This window comes from Podarcis bocagei (genome assembly GCF_964188305.1).
Source record: "Podarcis bocagei genome assembly, chromosome: 1".
Taxonomy (NCBI): domain Eukaryota; kingdom Metazoa; phylum Chordata; class Lepidosauria; order Squamata; family Lacertidae; genus Podarcis; species Podarcis bocagei.
Window position 1 is genome coordinate 114,347,846 of NC_138125.1, and position 22,125 is coordinate 114,369,970.

Sequence of the window (22,125 nt, forward strand, 5' to 3'; positions counted from 1 at the left end):
CAGCTGCACTACAATCTTAACAATGAAGCAAATCATCTAAGTTTTGTCTTCCGACATTTCAGAAATCACCTTGAAGCCAGACGTGCCTCTTATTCTCTCATCTCACAACATTTATAACAGGAGCAAGCAAGAATCAGATTATTGACACTAATTTGGACTCGGCTTTCAGCATTAGAAGATTAAACTCCTCCATCTCAAAAACTGTAAGGACAACTGAAATTGGATTACTTTGCAGGTGAATGGCTTTTCGTTTGCAGTCTGAGTAAGGAAGAATGAAGAACCAACCAACAGATAAAGGTCTAGTCCTCAGGGAGGATGGGCTTGTACCACTTTAGATAGGGAGGCTCCCAAATTTGCATACTCCTTCAAACAAACAAAATTATCCACACATAGGAAAAATAGGCTGACAGGAAGAAGACTGGACTGAACCTGTTCTTCTCTGCTAGCTAGTTTTCTGAATGGTGGAAGAACATTCAGCTGTCTGAGCAACCCTCCTTCCGTCATCTATAGTCTGAAGTGGTACTGTCAATATGCACCTTAAGAGAACTAGGTCAAAAGGTAATGGAGAGGATTACACGACCTTATTGTTCTAACTTACACCTTTAAGCGTCACACACTGCAATACTCTGCCTTGTCACGCATGCAGAAAGCCCACTGCTTTCACTGGGGCATCACCATATTTTTAACTGAAGACAAGAGTAACACAACAAGCGAAAAAAGCAAGTAGAAAAGCATGGGCTGTGCCATACATTGGAAAGCAAGCTACCATTTTTCTTCTGCTGCATTCGAAGCCCCACATTAAAGTCCCATGAATACCTGTTCAGATATGGGGCACAGCTCCAGTACTAACACAGTATCCCTGTCCAACAGAAATTCACACCACCAGAAATGCATTGATCTACTATTTGGCAAAATGCAAGCTCAACCACCCCATTGATACTTTTCAAAATGGTCTTTATTGGGAATAAAATGATTTAAATCATTCATGCTTCGCGACATCTGACATAGTTTGTGTACCTGTATGTTTCTGGAAAACATTTCTATAGATTATGAAGAAATATCCCGCAATCAAATGGTCACTGGTGTTCTTACATTCCCATCAACAAAACTATGAATAACTTGGAAAGCATTATAAACATCTCAACAGCTTCCACATTAAAGTTTTGCTGAGATGTGTCAAATACTGGTTATAATACAGGCAAACTTGCAGTTAAAATGCATGAATGATTGCTATCAGGCAATCTATCAATGGGTTACAATATCAAGCAAATCTGAACCTGTGGGTCACTGTAACAAAAGAAAAAATGGATAGTAACAATAGCTTTAGAAGACTGAAAGTTCTTAACATCCATGACAATTGTGGGGAGGAAGTTAAGAGACGGACGATCAATATCTCAACATTCTTCACTTACCAATGCAAGTGCGGCTGTCATTGCTGCTGATTATGTATCCTGCAGGACAATAGCATGTTCCTCCAGAAGGGGAAGAGTGACAGCGGTACTGGCAGCTCAACGCTGCACAGCGAGATATGTCTGCCAAAAACAAAGTCATTTTGAATATCGCCCTTAAGACACAGTATGAGCAGCTTGGTTCTGCAAACTGGTATTTTGTCACACATACACAATATCTGTTTCAGCAAAAAGGGAACAAATGGGGAACCTTAACTATAAGCCAATGTGTGCACAATGCAAAGACATCACTTGGGAAATGCGGCCATTTTGCACCATGAGTTCATCCAACAGCTATGTTCACAGGCCCTGTCAAACACATAACTACTAGTATGCAATTCAAGCTTAGGAATCGCACCCCAGTAGTTATGTGTTGGATGATTCCAGGTAAGCATTCATCTTAGGGAACTGCCACTGATCTCTGTAGACAAATCATACTTAAAATTATTGAGCCAACTTTTATGTGGAAGAAGCATTGCAAAAATCAGGAAGGGTGTCCCAGACTTTGTGAATGCAAGTTAAACAAAGCCTTCCTCCCTTTTCTTCTTTCCAAGACTAGGTTCTCAGAGATGAACCATAGTTGCCTAGATGGCAAGACTGATCATTCCATACATTTTCGCATGTGTTATTTACTCACTGCAGTGTCTGCCTGCAGTTATGTTTGTTTCATCTTCTCTGCCTGGGCAGTCCGGAGTCCCATCGCAGACTTTGCCAATTGGAATACACTGTCCTGACAGAGGGCAGGCCCATTCACCAGGGTAGCATTCTCGATGCCCGCTCTCTAAGGAACAGAAGAGAAAATCATTACACAATATCAAATAGTATTTCAGGTTTGAAGAAGCATTTGTTATTTTGAGGGATGGGGTTGTCACTAGCTATCTGAGCTGTAGTATAACTAGAAAAGCCTCCATCAGCCAATCTTTTACTTCTTTCTGCCTCTCTCTTTCAGCTTCATGGTACTTAAGAAAACAAACTTTTCTATTATTTCCAGAGACCAATTCACAGATTACGCAGAAATGAACCTGGGTTTGCCAACAAGGCAATGGCTGCCTCCAATCACAGCTCCTTGATATGCCCGCTTGTAAGATATTCTATGTTTGCAAATCGTTATCACTCATAATCACACAATGTATGTTGAAACATAAACTTAAAATGCTCTAAGTGCAAATCTAACAAATCAAATGGATGAAGTGGCTTCTGTTTCTTCAGGGGGGGAAACAGTATGGCAGAATACAGGCTGAATTTTAAAAAGACTGAGAATGTGTGTGAAATGGTGGAACTCTTACTGATTTCAGAAACATCTGTCAGGTTGAACAAGGGATAAGTAACTGGGATGGCATATAGGGCCTCATGTCCTTCTGCTTTAGGACAGCCTATGGTCACACCATTTTGACAAATATGTCTTGGGTTCCACATACATATCTTTCTAACTAGGAATTAGACCTTTCTGGCATGTATTATGCATTTTGGGGCAGATAGATTTTTTTTTAAGGATCTTGTCCGTTAAGTGTATATTATGATTTCATCACTTACCACATTGCCCCACTAACGCACCCTGAGGTTAAACAAAACCTCTGATATTACATCTTGAGTGCCAAAGTGCAGTTGAGGATTGATACGTCATAGTCTAATGTTCTGGACTGAACTTGGTAACAAAAGCTACATATCTAAAGCTGGACTTTGTAAAAGGGGGTGCAAAAATATGGCAAGCTATCTTCTACCTGCGTTTGTATAAATCGTCACCCAGAAGGGACAGGAAAGTCATATTTGCAAATGTCACTGCTTTTGAAGCCAGCTTATTTCATTGCTTACCGCATCCTATTTCATCTTCATTATCTTCACAGTCATCATCTCCATCACATATCCAGCTCTGATGAATACAGCGACCACTTGGGCAAGTGTAGAAATTCCCTTTACAAGTTGCATATGCTGAGGAAGAGAACAGCAAAAAATAATAATAAAGAATTCCTCACATGCCAAGCTTTTCACACTACCTTCCTGGACTCTAGACATGTGTACACGGAAATAAAACTTGCTGGAGCAAGCTCAGACCACCAAGGTTTGGTGCACAATGCTTCTGCTGCCTTCTTAACTTCTTTCTTTTCTACCAGGCCTGCAAGCAGGAACACGGACATCTGAACTGGATGAAAGCAGTAGAGAAGAAGACCAGGAGGGGACCCACAACCACACATTACAATGGCAGGAAAAAGACTGTCTTTAGGAAAGAAGGAGGTGCCTTCTATTCCAGCCCCCAAACAAATTTTCCTTCAAAGAGCACAGAGTGGAGAACATCCCCAGTATTTCTAACCTACTGTAAAGCAACAAGTAGGAAGAATTTTTGTCCCATGTTACTGACCTTAGCTATGTTGATGGAGATATGTCCCATCTAGGGATTTCAGTAGCGGGGCATCATCAATTGTCAGTGTACATCCGCGCACGCACGCACACACACACACACACCAGGTTTGAGTGAACCTGCTCCACTGCTGGTAAAACTCACAGGTACGCTGTCCAATATTCTAAACAGTACATTTCATGCTTAATTCAAGCTCAGCCTCTAGGTCAGGTATGGGGAAGCTGTGGCCCTCCAGATGCTGTTGAACTCAAATTCTCATCAGCTCCATCCAGCATGGCCAGTTATCAAGGATGGTGGGAGTTGAGGTCCAACAGCAACTGACGAGCCACAAGTTCCCTATCTCTAAGCTGTAAAGTAGTGAAAGAAGCCCAAGTGAAGACTGACGTACTGCAAGAGTTTTCATCGCTCCTGTCTCCACAATCATCATCGTGGTCACAAACAAAGGCTCGGGGGATACATTCTCCATTTCCACACTGAAACTGGGAGTTGGAACATCCACGAGCTGAAAAGAAGGACAAACACATGAACGTGGCCTAGAAAGAAATACCAGCATTTTGGTTATTACGACCAAGCACACCAGTTGAATCCTCCATGGTGTGCATATGCAGTACTTACTGCAGTTGGTTTCATCAGAGGCGTCTCTGCAGTCCACATTGCCATCACAGCGTTGGCTTGCATTAAAGCATGCTCCATTGGAACACGATAGCTGATCACATGTTGGGTACTCTGCAAGGGGAAAGATGCTTTACTCTAATGCATCAGAGGAAGCAGTTAGGCTATACATCAGCAACAGTGGCAGATGGACTCCAGCTTCCATCAGCCTCAATCACCATGGCCTATGATCAGAGATCTTTGGGAGTTGTGGTCCATCATCATCTAAAGCAGGCATAGGCAACCTTCATCCCTCCAGATGTATTGGACTACAATTCCCATCATCCCTGACCACTGGTCCTGTTAGCTAGGGATGATGGGAGTTGTAGGCCAAAACATATGGAGGGCCAAAGGTTGCCTATGCCTAATCTAAAGGGCCATCTATTCCCCTCTTGGCGGTTCATTAATCTATTCCCCTCTTGGCGGAACCTTAATTTTGTTTTCATTGTTGCTTTGTGAAACATCCGTCTTCGTCCTTCTTTGCCACTGAGCTCTTGAATCATCCACCAGTTTTCCCAAGACTGCAAGCAATCTATGAAGTCCGCTTGGGCATTATTTACTTCTTCCCCAGAACCAAAACCAACCCAAGACATTTCACTGTCTGTGACGGAGCAGCAAATGGCAACTGAGGTCAAGGTGTATGGTATCCAAGGCCAGTCAAGTTATTCTAGAACTTATGGCAGAAAATCACCAAAACACTTCTCTTCCTCCCTGGCAGCGGAAATAGAAAACCAATACATTAAATAACTAGTGATCTGCTAACTAACGAACAGCAAAATTTCACAATGCTCAAAATCAGCTGCCCGAGGCAGCAACCTCACTCTGCCTAATGGTAGGTCTGGCCCTACCCAGAACAATCCTAGGAAGAGTTTGGGGGAAAGTGCTTGTGCAGACACTCACTCCTACTTCTCTCAGCACCACAAGGAAATGTGATTGACCAAATGGAAGATCTCACAGTGTAGGATCTCCTCTCACCAATGAGTTTAAAATTTCTTTAAATACAGCTCCCCATGTTCAGATGACTGGGGGAATTCAGATGTTGTCATTCATTTCTTATTTCTGGTTCAAGCTTTGCAAACAAAGGGTACCTGCAACTGCAGAGCTGCAGAACCTCTAGACCTAGAACTACGATAGCATTGTTTTCCCATAATCTTTCCCATAGTTCATTTGAAGACTTTTATTTCAGATTTATTTTTAAAGCGCAGTTTTTTGTTCCAACGTTTCCTATTGTGTTTCTAAATCATTGTCTAAATGAAGCAACAGTAGTAAAACCTTATGAACCCAGGGCAGGATAATCATCGGAGACAGCTGGTCATTAGGGGCTAATGGGATTAATCTTGACAATATTGTAACAGCTGCTAGCTGCTCCAGAGACAGTGGCACGTATATGTGGTGTTGTAGACAGTGCAGTTGAAATGTTTCATTAACACGTTCTTCGGCCAATCTTCAACCTGGTGTAGATGAGGGCTCCAGCTACTACAGCATGAAAACCACAGGGAATGCTCAACATGCCCCAAAAGTGGAAAATGCTGGCAGTGATATTCCTTTGCCATTGATGATGCTTGGATTTGTGCCTGGTCCTAGAGACCATCTACAGCAGCAGCAGAGGAGGAGGAACAAAACACCGACAATTTCAGCAGCATGCACCAGCACACTATGTGTCAGCCATAGTTTATTTGGCCATCAGTTGGCGTTCTGATTCACATAGCAAAAATGTGTTGGCCCAACCACAGTTTCCCTACAGTTTAGCAGCACAGCGCAGAAGCAAAATAGTAAGTCATAATTGGTGCATTAAGATGCTTGTCCATAAAAATGGCAAATTACATGTGTCAAGAAATCAGGTTACGGTTGGCTTGTATGGAGGCAGAATGTGTGCTTTCCTGAGCTAGTAGGATGCATGTAAGGTTAAGTCTGAACAGGACTGTAATAATAGCTGCTACAATCTTCAAAAGACCTGGCGTTTTAGAATTTCAGAGCTTCAGCTGGGGTGGGGAATAGGGTTGAAGCTTGGTTACATTTTGTTAATAGGAAAGCATGAGAGAAATATGGGATTAAAAATGGCTCCTATGAAACTAAGGGAAACTTTAAGTGTAAGGCAATTATACCCACGCTAATTTCCGTGCTTTCCTTCTACATTCTTCACAATGGTTTTATCTGAAATGTTCTTGAGAGAGAAGCCAGGATTCTAAATCAGAGCAATGCATTTATGTAAGTGGAGAAAACCATTATTTTTATGAAGCAGAAACACTAATTAAATGGACTGGAGCTGAAACACTGGTCTGATGTTTATCTTAGCCTTTGCATGGGTAGTTTTTTCTTGCTGTTAATCCCATTAGCAGTAAAATGGGCTGTGGCCTTCGATCTGCTTGTTCCATTTTACTTTGCCTGTAACTGCAGAGCACTGTGCATTTGACCAATCTCTTAAATATCATACCTCATTCAGAAACATTGTTTATCTCCTACACAGTTAAACCTACTTCCAGCAATGCCAATTGCCAAATAGAATAAAGGCTCTTCAAATTCTGCTGGAGAAACCAAATTCTGTATGTCTTCATTTTCAGAGTTGTTTCAACAGCAGCTCGTTGCCTTAAAGCTCTCCTCGTCTTTATTGGGTGACAGTATTTTCGTTCATGGGTCCCATTCTTTAATTCTGACTTCAAAGCACTGCTATTTACAGTGGTGCCCCGCAAGACGAATGCCTCGCAAGACGAAAAACTCGCTAGACGAAAGGGTTTTGCGGTTTTTGAGCTGCTTCGCAAGACGAATTTCCCTATGGGCTTGCTTCGCAAGACGAAAACGTCTTGCAAGTTTGTTTCCTTTTTCTTAACACCGTTAACACAGTTGCGACTTGACTTCGAGGAGCAACTCATAGAACGCGGTGTGGTAGCCTTTTTTGAGGTTTTTGGTGATTTTTGAAGCTTTTCCGAAACTTTTCCAACACCGTGCTTCGCAAGACGAAAAGTTCGCTAGACGAAAAAACTTGTGGAACGAATTAATTTCGTCTTGCGAGGCACCACTGTATCTTCACTTCTATTGAACATTATAGCTGAACCCAGTCCACTGGCTTTTGCAAGAGAATTTTATACAGAAGCTAGTCACAGGCAGTCACATGCCGCATGACATTGGGGACATTTTTCTACAGAGATTTTGCAGAAGAGGTGTACGTTACTCTATTAGTGAACCCTATTAAATGGCCTTGATGCATCAATAAATCTGTGCAGACAGATCTTTCCGGGGCTGAAGATCCTGCCACATGAAAGATTCTTTGAACAGAGTGTGGTAAAAGAGGGCTATGAGGGGCTCGTATTGTTTGTCACTTTATCCACATTGTATGCCCTCCAAAACATTAGCACACTTTTGCTATTCGCTGCCATTAGGTTTCCCATAATCAGTGCAATGCTCCTATCTTCAAGACCCCACACTAACAGGCACCTCCCTTCTGTTGATTAAGAAGGTTTGTCAACACCAACCCTTTAATTAGTCGTAATGACTGTTGCTGAAAGATATGAAGCCTTCCCTCAGTCCAAGGCTGAGTCTACCACTCTAACAATCCCAGGATTTATTGGTCCAAGGATTACTAAACAGAGATCAGGCATTAACCCTGGGTCTCCCACACTGCTGTGCGAAACTAATCACCTTAAAGCAATGACAGGCCCACTTAACTGATTTGGCTGGGAGCGGGCTTTAAAATTAAACAGAGTACTTTTGAACTTTTACACCTTAATTTTTGTGCTTCACTGACAAAGTTTAGCAAAAGCTGCAGAATTCAATTAAATCCACTGACTGAAGCATAGCCAACCCGGTGCCCTTCATATGCTGCTGGACTAGAACTCCCATCATACCTCACCATAGTCTATGCTGGCTGGGGCTGATGAGAACTGCAGTCCAAAACACCTGGAGGGAACCACAGTGGCCTAATTCTGCTGGATAAATGAACTGTCTCTAAGGCACGTTGATGAGAAATTGTTCTTAGAACTCACGGAAATGGTGAATGGAAATCATTATTGGAGATTCATTATTGACCAGAGGGAAGAAAAACCTTTATCACAGGGCTATGAGAATATCAGGGCAGGAAGCAGAATGTAGTAAGGAAGGCAGTAGAGATGTCACCCATTCATAATGCATCTTTCAGAAGTTCCACAATTAATAGTTATGTTCCTATAGACTACCTTTGTCTACAGTTTTGGGAAACACAGAGCGGTTTGTCCAAACTAACATCCTTAAGGTTCCTCCATTGGTCTAATGTACGTACGTAAATTGTTTCACAGACATACGACACACAATATTGTTGTTGTTGTTTGTCATACCCACTCTGGTGGTTAACACTGTTGCGTAGGATAACACGGGGCCATAATGAACAATAGGCAATAAGGCATGGTACTCAGAGCCCATGTTTAATAAGCAAATGATGCAAGCAGATGTCCACAATTACACTGTAATCCCCATAAACTCTCTGCTGCTCATTTCTTTTTAGCCTACTCTTGTCATGACTAGCTGGGCTGACCCTCATTTGTCAATCAAAAGGGTGGAAATCATAGATGGTGTGGAAACAATGGGAAAGAAGTTAGTTTGGACACATCCACCCAGAGACTTAATCATTGAGAAAAGAAGAAACAAAAACATGCTTTCAAGTAATCAAGTTTTCCTCTACCAAAGGCACATTAAAAACTATTTTCTCCTATAAAGGCCACACTTGCCAAGATATGAAACTTCTTTCCAGCCCTAGTACTTGGCTCCTTAAACCACTGGCATACTCATAGTCTTTAGCGCCGCTGGCATACTCATAGTCTTTGAGGTTGTCTGTGGTTCTGTTACATGGGAAAATTCCAAGCTGGCTTCTCTTGGATGCCATTTATTCCAGTTTGTGTCTGAACCGCTTACCGTTTTGGATACGTTATTGATTTTAGCGAATGAAAGGGATAAAAGGCTGCTGGCTCATCATAAATGCGATCTTTCCATGTGCAAGCCATTCAAATGTTTTTTGCCTCATAGATAAAGTTGCAGAATATTCCAATCCGGTAGGGAATTGGCTAAGGCAGCCTTACCCAGCCCTAGGTCTGCTGATGTTGTTGGGCTACCACTAACACCATCTCTGAGCTTTGGCTGAGGATGATGGGGGTTGTAGTCCAGCTGGAGACCCAAGGTTTGAAAATGCTGAGCTAAGGGGATGAAGAGGGCTACTTTCTTTTCCAGCTTGCCCTCCCAAGTACTGAGGCCAGGCTATATGTTCACAGTGGTTCTAAAAATATATATTAAATACCACTACAGATGAGTTTCAACATCTAGCTTCAGCTGTTTTATGGATATCACTTGTCACAGATGCAGAACTCATGGCAAACCCCATCTTCTATGTATGAAATACTATCACCAAACACTACAAAAGTGGGTTATCAAAACAGGAATGGCAGGTTGATGTGGCTGGTGGCTCACCACCTGACAACCACAGGTTCCAGCACCCTATGTTTACTTTGGCCTAGATTTTGTTACCTACTTCCGGAGAAAACAATATGTGGTTATGTCCTAGGCAGGTGGAGGGGGGCACCTGCCTCACAATCTGTTTCATGGCAAAACTAATTCACTCTCAATATCTGTCAGGTATGCCAGAAAAGCAAACTGAGAGTAGCTTAGAAGTACAATAAGCATCCCTTTGAAAAAGGCAGCCTCAGACCTGTGTTATAATTAGCCTTTTCTTACACAACAATATCATTCAACAAGGACCCTTCAAGAAGGACTCTACACAGTGACAGCGGACACAGAAGGCTGGTTTTGCTCCTGAAACCCACAGTCTCTACTTTCTGGCTCCTATACACCTAGTGCTTTAGCACTTCTACATGACTCCCAGTGCCTTCTCTCAATTTCTGTATCAAACTGGGAAAGAAGCACTTCGCTTTCTGTAGCCCAAATAAAAGGTACTTGATCTTCATTTGAATAACGGGGTTCTTTGACGTGTTTGTTTTACACCCAAAATTCAAAGTCCATAGATTATGTCAAGGATGGGGAAACTGTGCCCCTCCAGAATATGTTGCTTGACTACAACTCCCATCATCCCTGACCCTTGGCCTTGCTGGTTGCAGTTGATGGGAGCTAGAGGTCAACACTATATGGGGGGCCCCACCTCTGGCTAATACGCAGGTGTCCCCAACTGTACCTCTCTGCATATACTTGTTTTTCCAAACCAAACTGCTTATGCTAACTTTGGGCTGTTATCTCTTTGTTTAGCACCAGAAAAAAAGAAGGGAGGGAGGGCGGGAGAGAGGGGGGGGGAGAGGGAGAGGGAGATTCTTACAAACCATACCCCACAACATAGCAATAATTCAGGTAATAAGTCTTAAAACAATGTAGCTGTTATAAGAGCATCAACACTAATCCATGAAAGAATCTGCAATGAAATTTTGATAACAAGAAGCATATTGTGGCCATTTTTGTCCATCAACAAACCTCTTAATCTTACAAATTGATTAAAATGCCAGCGAGACAAGGGATGAAACCAAATCTAGTGCTAAAGATTGAAAAGTACTCACGGCAGCCTCTCTCGTCTGTTTCATCTGTGCAGTCTTTGACTCGATCGCACCTGTATTCTCCTGAGATACACTGTCCGTTTGTACATGTAAACTGCTGACTGGAGCATGTTCGCCCAGCTGCAAAACACAGTTTGCTTAGAAGTGCATCACTTATATAGAGAGAAAAATATTGCTTTTTTTGTTTGAAGCTGTTTCCTATCTCTCTCTGTATCCTTTTCCCCCCCTTTATTCTATTTTCTACTATGTATTTTGTAAAATGGTTCGTCTGTCTGAGGTGGCAGAGGCAGTTTTCATCTACGCTTGATATTGGGTGCCATTTTGGATCAAGATGGCAGACCAAGCCATTGCAAACAGCACAGATTTGGAAGGCTCTGAATATACTGTTGCCAAATCTGGTGTGATGGTTCCAAACTGTGCCAATCCGGATGCCTCCGAAGATGCACTGTCGCCCAATTTCGTGTTATGCTTGCAAACTCGATTCCTTTATGAGGTGGTCCAAGGACTTATCAGTCACTTCTCTCCTCAGTTTTATCACAAAAGATAAAACACCAGCTGGAGGAGCACCTGCTGCCACCATGCCTACTGCAAAGGATGCCCTGCGAATACTTGAATTATGTGTCCTCACTCTCAGAACAAAAACTGAACAGGAAAAAACAATGCTGTCACTATGGCTCTGCTGTATGCAGATGGATTCACTTTGAACATTTCAGAGCCTTAGAAGGGATTTGCAGTCATATTTCTCATGAACAAATCCAAACCAAGTGCAGTTGGCTGCGGCCATTACTTATCAACTATCACTGATAATATCCTTCAGTCGTAAAGGTAAAGGGACCCCGTTGGGTCCAGTCGCAGACGACTCTGGGGTTGCGATGCTCATCTCGCTTTACTGGCCAAAGGAGCCGGCGTACAGCTTCCAGGTCATGTGGCCAGCATGACTAAGCCGCTTCTGGCGAACCAGAGCAGCACACGGAAACGCCATTTACCTTCCTGCCAGAGCGGTACCTATTTATCTACTTGCACTTCATGCTTGTGAACTGCTAGGTGGGCAGGAGCTGGGATGGAGCAATGGGAGCTCACCCCGTTGTGGGGATTTGAACCGCCAACCTTCTGATCAGCAAGCCCTAGGCTCTGTGGTTTAACCCACAATGCCACCTGTGTCCCCCTTCAGTCATAGGAACCCGCTAAACATCAGCCTGAAGGAGAAGAATGAACAACCCCTGTTCACTGTGGTGCAATGGCCAGGTGAGAGAGATACTGCTGTAACAGTAGGTTTCCTGTATCACAAGAAGGTTGGACTAGACTGTCTTTGAGGTCACTTATAACACTTATGGTTCTGTGGGTGGATGGAAAGAGTAACACTGGGCTACCTTTTGCAAGTGTCCAAAGTGTGGCTTGCTCCCTAGTACAATAGTTAGGTGACCACACACAGCAAGCAACAAGTGCATCTTCCTGAAAATGACTCGAAAACAGAAGCAGGACTTTGCTTTACAGCCACTTCCCAAAGGTCTTGAGTTAATGTGTAGACGTGCAAAACTAAAGCAAGTGTCATGATTTAGTCCAGTGATGGCTTAGAAATGCCTGGATTTTGCCCTTTACTGATTCCTTAGTAGATGTGTAACTATTTGTGGCATTAGCCCCTAGTCAAAGGGTGATGAGGACAAAGAACAAGGTGAGCTTGTCTTTCTCTTCTAGAGCGTGCTAAAAATAATAATAATCTGAAAGTCTTATCCTTGGTCAATAGTCCAAATCTTGATCTGCAGCACAACTGGGGAAATTAGTTCCCAGAAAGTGAGTATCTGAGCAGAATTTGGGTTGGCTTAGCAATTCCCGTAAATAACATGAGCACAGGGAAAATTTGAACATTGTCTGAACATAAACCCACAACAAGCCCTCCTGGACCCTAAACTTCAGGGCAAGTAATTGCACTTCTTTATCCATCCAAATTCATCCTAGCAACTCTTGTGAGGTTAGTTGCTCTTCTTCCCATTTCACTTAAGTTTTGGGTTGAATTTATGATTGCACTGTTAAGGTCCCTAAAACGAAGTCGAAAGGTTAGCTTCTTTCCACAAAAAGTCTTAAAGCAACTTATAAAGATAAAAACCCACAACCCATCCATCAACAAAGGCTTGAAAGGTCACTTAATGGGTAAAATAGGATGCTACCTTCTATCAGATTGGACCACTAGTCCATCTAGTTCACTATTGTCTACTCTGATTGGCAGGAGCTCTCCAAGGTTCAGACTGGAGTCTTTCCCAGCTGTACCTGGGAGACAACAGGGATTCAACATGGAACCTTCTGTATACAAAACATTCGTGCTGTACAACTGAGCTATAGGAGTCACTGCTAGTTCATAACTTACGACATTGTTGACGTTCATCAGAGCCATCTTCACAGTCTTCTTCATCATCACATACCCATGGCAGAGGAATGCACTCTCCGTCGCTGTGGCACTGAAACTGATTTCCGTCACAGGTGGGATGTGCTAGTGAGGGTAAGCAAATAATGTTTGAAACCACCAGCTTGGATGTTAGGTAAATAAAGAGATTTAGCTACTAAAATGGCTTCAAGTCTTAACAATATGCTCTTGGTGCAAGTATGCTAGCTTTGTCATGCCATTTGGCTGGGCTAGACTGGAAGACACCTTTCCGATGTCACAGTAACAGAGACAAAAACTTTAATTTGCCTCTGACAAAGTTCTCCAGTTTTATCCTCAGTTTATCTTATAAACCAGCGGTGATCTCTAATAAGGAAATACAGCCACGCTGTCAATGTCAACATACGTAAGTCAAACAGGTGCATGAGGGAGCAGACATCATAGTGAACAGATGTGTGTCCCAGAGTCCTGGAATACCCAGTTCCAGAGAGTCCTACAAATACCAATTCCCTAAACATACCATGAACGGATGGAAAGCAACTTCCTTCTCTTCTTAAACCTTAAATACCTCCACATTCACTATGCCTGTCTTATTCTGACTTTAACTGACTTCATATTGCACCTCTTCTCAATTAACACTTCATGTTACCACCTAGCCCTCATTGCTGACAACGTTTCATAATCCAAGAGACACGGGAGACTGTAAGAGAAAGCCAAAGCAAAACAGACCCAGAAGGAAACATATATAACAGACTTAATCACTCAGTTGATTCAACCAGTCAACAGACCTCACAATAAGACCTATACATCCATTATAAGATCAGATAACTCTACTGACTGGAGGGTAAACATGGTTACATTTATTTGGATAAAGTCTTAGCTCGAAACTTCTAAGTTCTGCCAATAAACAGAAGACTCACATCTCTGCATCTCAGATGAAGCTATCTCTCCTCCCTCTCCCAACAGCTCTGCCGTCCAGTCCACCGCTACCCCTTACAAATTGGAGTTATGGCTATTCCATTACATAGCTTTTATCTGTCATCCCACTAGGGTTAAGGAAACAAGGGCTCCTCTTCCTCCCTCAGCACCCCCAGTTCTCTGAAATAAGAGAGAGAGAGACAAGAAGGAGGAGGATGCTCCCATGTGGGTGTTGACTTTTATATAGAAGCACTTATCAACCAGTACTCTAACATGACAAATTCCATTTACTGTTTTACTCCTTGAATTAATAGTCTTTCCCCCTTATCTCAGCCCTACTGGAGGCATGTCAAGCCACCAGCTTCAGGCCACAAGCTGAATAAAATCACTTAAATCAAATCTATAAAGCTGTATGATGACATCACAGGGCAATTGTAGAGTCCATTTATTAGACATCCGAGAGACTCCGCAACCAGCCACCAATCCAAATAAGGTTCTACATTTCCTTTTTCTATGCAGCTCCTCTACAAACATCGTGCTGAGGTCCTCCATAGCCTCCAGCCATTCAGTAAGCGCTCTCTGCTTCCTTGCAATTCTCAGCATAATTGTAGAAGTGCGGCAATGTTCACTATGCCACATGATGGAAGAAGACGGAAAGTCTGAGAGGCTACAAGGTTAGGGGTGGTTAAAGTGCCTTCCACACAAACGTAAAAACAGCCTTGCTGGGTCAGACCAAAGGTCCACCTGGTCCACCATGCTGCTTCTAAACATGACTAGCCTGACTAGACCCGACTATACACAAGCAGAACACAAGAACAACAGTCTCTGGGCAGGAAAAAAATAATTTAATTATTGTGGCTTAACAGTCACTGGTAGATCTATCCTGCGTGAATTCATCTTCTTTTTCTAAATCATCTAAGCTAGTGGCCATTACACTAATAGCAACGGCTAGATTTTATTTTATTTTTTAGCACAGGGCATGGGTACACACACGTTTTGAATGAGCTTAATTTCACTTACGGCAGCCAGCTTCATCGGAGTCATCCGAACAGTCCCTTGCTCCATCACATCTCCAGTCGGCGGGGATACAGCGTCCATTTCCACAACGAAACTGTCCACTTTCACACCCTGAAAGCAAGCAATACAGCTTGTGTCCTTACTTTTGTATCAAACAGCAAGTACAGTGGTACCTCTGGTTGGGAACGGGATCTGTTCTGGAGGCCCGTTCGCAACATGAAAAGAACGCAACCCGCAGCAGTGCATCTGTGCACGTGTGGGTTGCGATTCGCCGCTTCTGCGCATGCACATGTCATTTTGCACGTCTGCGCATGCGGGAGCAGCGAAACCCGGAAGTAGCCCTTTCCAGTACTTCTGGGTCGCCGCGGGACATAACCTGAAAGAACGTAACATGAAGCGGACATAACACGAGGTATGACTGTAGACCAGGGGTCTGCAACCTTTAAGACAAAAAGAGCCACTTGGACCCGTTTCCAAAGAAAAAAAACCTGGGAGCCGCAAAACCATTGCGACATTTAAAACAAATATAACACTGCATATATTGTTTCTTACCTTAATGCTATATATACAGGATCGTAACGCATGCACCGCCCCCATGCGACGTCACAGCCAGTACAGCGCCCGCCACAGTGGGGAGTGTTGGGGCGCACAATGCACCTCCTCCCCTCGCTAGTATCCGCCCCAGAGCCGCGGCAAAGGTGTAAAAGAGCCACATGCGGCTCCGGAGCCGCGGGTTGCAGACCCCTGCTGTAGACAATATGGCTATCTTCAAACACAGTCTTACAGAATGCCCCGCCACACATAAAATGGCCGAATTCTGCTTTCAATAGTAGACCAATGTGATTTCACACAAGACAGCCACAAGTCAAACCATGTAAACACCAAACCAGAAGTTATCTACCTGCTCGCATTTTTTTAATAATGACGCCCATTACTGCTGTGTTAAGAAGCCAAAAAGCACCGTGACAAAGCTAACATTTCAGCAAGCGTTGAACCCATTTGTCACAAATAATGCACATACTTCTATTTTAAAATATAGTGTCACATTTATGAAATGTGTTTGGATCATGCATTTAGATCCCCTTGCAGTTATAATGCAGAGAGAGGAGATCTAGGAATGGTTGGGAATGGTTTTCTATGGTTGGAGAGACATTCCTTGGTCTGAACTCTGTCCATACAGATGGTTGTAAAGCTGCTATAGGAATGCACAGTCCAACATTGGTAATTTTTATCTCTTCACATGCATTTATCCAGGTACAGAAGAAGCCTTCAACCAGTGTATTTCAAAATACCACTATTCCATTTATCTGTTATGAAGCTGTCATTATATGGTATAACAACATGGAAAATCGTTCTATCCAGTGATGTGTAGAAAAAAATTCAAACAAATATTTTTCCATGGAAATCTTTCCATTTTTAGAAATGCATTGTTTCTTTTTAAAAAATCTATTAGTAACATAATGAAAGGAAAGAAGATGTCAAATTTGGCAACTGGAATGGGCAGAATACTGGTGAAAATCTAAAAGATGTACAGTGGTACCAGGTTAAGTACTTAATTCATTCCGGAGGTCCGTTCTTAACCTGAAACTGTTCTTAACCTGAAGCACCACTTTAGCTAATGGGGCCTCCAGCTGCCGCTGTGCCGCCGGAGCACAATTTCTGTTTTCATCCTGAAGCAAAGTTCTTAACCTGAGGTACTATTTCTGGGTTAGCGGAGTCTGTAACCTGAAGTGTCTGTAACCTGAAGCGTATGTAACCCGAGGTACCACTGTAATTCGTTTTTTGAGAAGGGTTTTGTGTGCTGGATTATTGCTAAGGCAGAAGGAAAATACTTTAGTAATATCACAAAGTGGGTAAGCAATGCTGTTGTAGGTGAGATTTGTTCTAAATTAACAAGGCAGTGAAAATGACAGGCAACTGGATAGCTGTTCCCTATAAACACGTTCAATCAAGTCGTGTTTCATGAAGTTTCAGAAAGGATGACAGTTCAAAGGGCAAAAAGCAGCAGCAAAAAATAACCTCTCTCATCGTTTGTCGGACCAAACAAAATCTTGTCTCGTCTTATTAACCAAGTGTTAAAAAATTGCTTATTTCCAATTACAACTCATCAGAAAGTAACTCATGAGAAACAGGCAACGCCAGTAAATCCTTGAACTCACAATGAGATAAACAGACAACAGATTATCTGAGCTCTGACAGAAAGACCAGGCATATCACCGCTCATAAACACAGCTAAGTGATGCACTCCTTTGGTGTATACCGTAGGCAAACGGCTTTACGTGAGGAATGTTCAAATCTGATTGTCTGGTAGTGACATCCTGATTTATAATGTATCCTACAAATGGTCAGATATTTCGCTTGGATAAATGGTGGTACCGGGTGGTACAGGAACATGTACACCCAAATACCTTCTAGACTAATGCATGGTGGTGGTTGGTGGTGCAGGTCTGGGGTTGGTGGTGCAGGTCTCTTATCAAGTACCTTTAAAAGTACAACAACCTCCCTTGCAAAAAATGCCCCGAAGGAATGTATAAATGCATGCTGGAATCTCTGGCCCTTTGATTGAATTCTGCCCTGCAAATGAGAGAATCTTGGGGCTAGTTAAAAAAACAAACAAACCTGGGCTGTTAACAAAGCAAGCAAGAAAGAAAATTACAAAGTAAATGGTGTGTACGTAAAACAAGCAAACGAAACACCACATTTACTTATTTAATATAGCACGGAAAGGCCTGCACAGGTATTGTGTATGCAATGCGATTTTAGGAAGCACGCTGCCCTACAATGTATGTGTCGCACAATTCCATTTAAGAATAACATTGCCGTTTTTTCAAAGTGAAAAACAGCAGGGTTAATTACTAAAGCTTAATGGAATAATAGTAACCCTTACAGTCATTCTAACATTACCCAAAAATAAAAAAATAAAAAAAACCAGCCATTCATATCTACACACAGTTGGTGTTGTAGCAATGCCCGCTTGCACAATTCATCAGCAGACCTACTATAATTCACTTAATTATAACATGAGTCTTTCCAAACGTAATCTTCTCTGCTGGCTTATTCCATGAATGCTGCAGCCTCAAACTATGATTGCACAAAAGCAAAACAGCCTGGCACATGGGTGATTTTATGCTTTCTATTCACTTAGTAGTCACCTACAAAGAAAAAAGTATTCCGTTAAGCTGAAAAGGGTCCTTTGAGGTGAGAAATGAAGGCTAGTAATCAATAGTTTAAAGGCTTTTTGTCACAAACGGGCTTAAATACATGTTTCACCTGTGAACTAGTGAGCAATAAATTGCAGTCAAAATGTAATTTAGCAACCACAGCCATTTATGCCTATGATATACTCAAAACTTCAGTACAGTACAACTAACCGAGATAGTGCAGATATATATCTGCATTGTAATTATAATCCATAATTGATCTATTTTCTGTACACTGCCTTGTTGCTGCACACGAAAGACACCACAGAAATCTTTTCATAAATACAAATAAAATTAATACAAAAATTGACAATGTGATAAAAATCATTTTCCCTACAACAAAAACTGATGACCTTCTTGATCTGTCCTTGGTAGTTGAGAATATAATTAATAACATTTTCTCATATTTTGAACCAACCTCTGAGGTAGCTTATGTCCCTTGTTTATAGACAGTATGTCTTATAAATGTACCTAGGATACCTTCACATAGGGATCTACTGCCATGCCATCTATAGTTTAGCCCTATAAGACTGAGATGAGTTCAAAGGAGAATAAAGAATTCCTACATAATTAAGGGCTCATTCTTAACCTCTATGATCACTAAAGAGCAATTAGTCTTTTAACCGTTTGGTTCCCTCTTTGTATTGCATCAGTGCCTGCCCTGAGCCTTCAAATAATATAATCATGAGAATTTGGCCCAGTGCTTGCTCCTACCATGAGACAAGAGTGCCAGCTAAGGCAAATCCAATTGGTATGTGACATTTGGAAAGCTATGAACCTCCTCCCTGCCATGTTGATTGTCAGAGTCATGGTAGGGGGTCAATGGGGGGATTTCACCCCCCACAATGTTTTTGCTTGCTTGGGTCATTCCACTGGGGATTTTAATTAATGCTGAGAGTCCTTGTGGGCCTACAGCCTCCCTTTCCCCTTTGATCTGCTTCCCCTCATGCTGAAAGCGGTATAAAGCATTATCATTTTGCCTTTTAAGTTACATTTAAACAGCAACCAAATGCACAGACCAAGCTTTCAAAATCCACAGAACTCCAAAGAACACTCGTAACTGCAAGTGTAACCTGGTGGACAACAGCCTCAGCATTAAGAGGGGGAAATTGGGCTCATAAGAAGAAGGCAAATAATTATTGACACTTATTTCACAGGCAATATTTACTTCCTAATAAGCCCTTTTAAAAAATGGCAGGGCAGGAATCAACTGAAGGCTGCCAAAAAAAAAAAAAAAAGGTTATACTAATGAGCTAATTATCACTGATTTATTTTGACAGCTGCTTCTTTCGGGCTAACGACGGGGCATGAGGGATACCTGTAGGAAATTACCAGTATATTTCATATACACAATAAAGCAATTAAATCAAAGGTTGTTTTGAAACCATCCACAACATGTATCTATGAATAAAGTAAGGCTGAAGTTCTCGCCTCACTTACTTGGGAATAAAAAAGGTAAAGGTACCCCTGCCCGTATGGACCAGTCGTGTCCGACTCTAGGGTTGAATTCAATAGGACTTATTTCTGTAAGCACAGTTAAAGTTACACTGTGGAGTTATGAGGGGGAGACCGTTGAAAAAGGAGGGTTTTCCTGTTCCTGTGCTTTATTGTTAGTATATTTTCAGAATCAGGGCCAGCCCAAGACATTTTGGCACCTGAGAGAGACCCCAAAATGGCATTCTCTTCCCCACCAGGGAAGAAGGGGTAAGGGAAGATCTGCATCAGAAACAAGGGAGGAAGAAAGACTGAGCTCAGGATCTTCTGCCCCGGTGAATCCTGCTACCTGAGGCAGTCGTCTCATCTTGCCTCATGTGTGGGCCAGCCCTGTTCACAGTGTATATTCTCATACAGAATAGGAACATAGGAAGTTGCCTTCTACTGGGCAGACCATTGGGTCCATCTAGCTCTGTATTGTTTACACTGTCTCTCCAGGTCAGGGTTTCAGGCAGGAGTCTATCTCAACCTTAAAGTATGTAGGCCTAAGCCATTTCTGGGTCTGAATTGTGCCTGGAAAGAATTTGGTAACCAGCACAGCCCTTGCAGGACAAATGTTGTATGATCCTGTAGGCAAGCATCCACAACCATTCTCACTGCTACATTCTGGACCTACTGCAGTTTCCAAAGACACTTCAAAACAGTTCCATAGAGTGCATTGCAATAAATCAATCTAGATGTGACCAAGGCATTTGCCAACTCTTTCCATCTGGATGTAACTAAGGCATTACTTCTTCTTCCAAAGATGGATTTAGCCCTCTCTGTTCCCACTTAACCAGATCTCTCCCATTTGCCTTAATCAGCTAAGAAGAGCAAGAGTAAAGTGTATGCAAACAGATTTCACTATCTGAATGCTTGCTATTCGAAAATTCACTTATCCAAACATCAGGAAAGTAGTACTCAAACCTCACTATACACACCACAGATTCAGACAGCCAGACCTGAGTGAGCAACCAAGTCCCCTTTATCAACTTTTACCAATCCTTGGTATAACAAACATGTCGTAACTCAGAAAACTTTCACTGGATGACTCTGTGGATAGATAAGTAAAAAAAAAAGTCTGTCATTGCCTACAATTTGTGCTGGGTAAAAGCTCCATTTTCTCAAGTTGGAGATTTTTTCCCCAATGCAAGCTGCTGGTGTGAAGGTACCGATCCAGACCAGAACTGAAGCAGGAGACAAAGTGTTAAAATCCCATACCAGAGTTCCAAACCAGATTAAATATTCCACCTATTTCAAAGTAAGTGTGCTTAGATTTGTGGTGCAATTAAAAAAAGAGAGTTTCATCACAAATCTGGCATCTTCGTACCCCAATGATTTGGTTGAATAAAATATTCCAAATCTCTACAACAAACATGTGGACTTCAAATACTTTAGCTACACCTTCCTTGGATAATGATGATGTGAAAGAAGATTTCTGCCCAAAGGAATTCTTTAAGGCATCTTACCTTTTCCATCTAGCAGACCAGTCATCAAAACCCTGTGGCTTTGAAGCCCAGTGCTAACACTGACTGCATCAATCACTTACTAGTGCCATATACATTCTCCAAAAAGATAACTAAGTGACAAGATCTTTCCTTATCTTTTTAGCAGTTCTTTGGAATTCTTTTGCCCCTCCACTGAAGGTTGCAATACGAGGCAGGTCAACATTCCAAAAATGAAAGAGATATCTGAAGACCAGAGCTGTCCTAGTCAATGGACCAGAGCATGAGGCCGTTTCAAGATTAAGAACACAGAACACAATTCCTGAAACTGAAGATATCCCTTAAAATAAGGTTCCTCAAACTTTTCCTACACTGTTAGGGGTAGAAGATTGCTTGTTTCATGGTGATGAATTGTCGTTTTATTCTAAGTAACTTTAGTACCATATTTATGTGCATGATTGTTTTGTGCTACCTGAATTTTTTTAATAATCTAAGAAATGAAACCCAGCACTAGTGAAAAGGGGTGGTGGTGGAATGGATTAATTGTCTTATCATTCATCCATGCACACAAACCTAAACAACAAACCACCCTACATTTTTTCTTCTTTCATAGTCATTAATTCTTGTACACCACATCCACAACTTTTAAAATGCCCGTGGAAACCAGGTTCGTCCTCTTCAGTGACAAAATACCCACCGTTGTCACGCATCCCAATCACGAC

The 22,125-nt window shown here is 42.1% G+C and overlaps 1 protein-coding gene across 1 annotated transcript in view; it reads right to left on the minus strand.

Moving 5' to 3' along the window:
* The window catches only part of LRP2 (LDL receptor related protein 2), a 145,084-nt gene that overhangs the window by 97,457 nt on the left and 25,502 nt on the right, over positions 1-22,125 (minus strand). Inside the window, 8 exon segments of the mRNA XM_081189106.1 lie at positions 1,413-1,532; positions 2,086-2,229; positions 3,261-3,377; positions 4,193-4,306; positions 4,420-4,530; positions 10,977-11,093; positions 13,336-13,458; positions 15,289-15,396. Of these exon segments, the coding sequence (XP_081045232.1) occupies positions 1,413-1,532; positions 2,086-2,229; positions 3,261-3,377; positions 4,193-4,306; positions 4,420-4,530; positions 10,977-11,093; positions 13,336-13,458; positions 15,289-15,396 (954 nt within the window).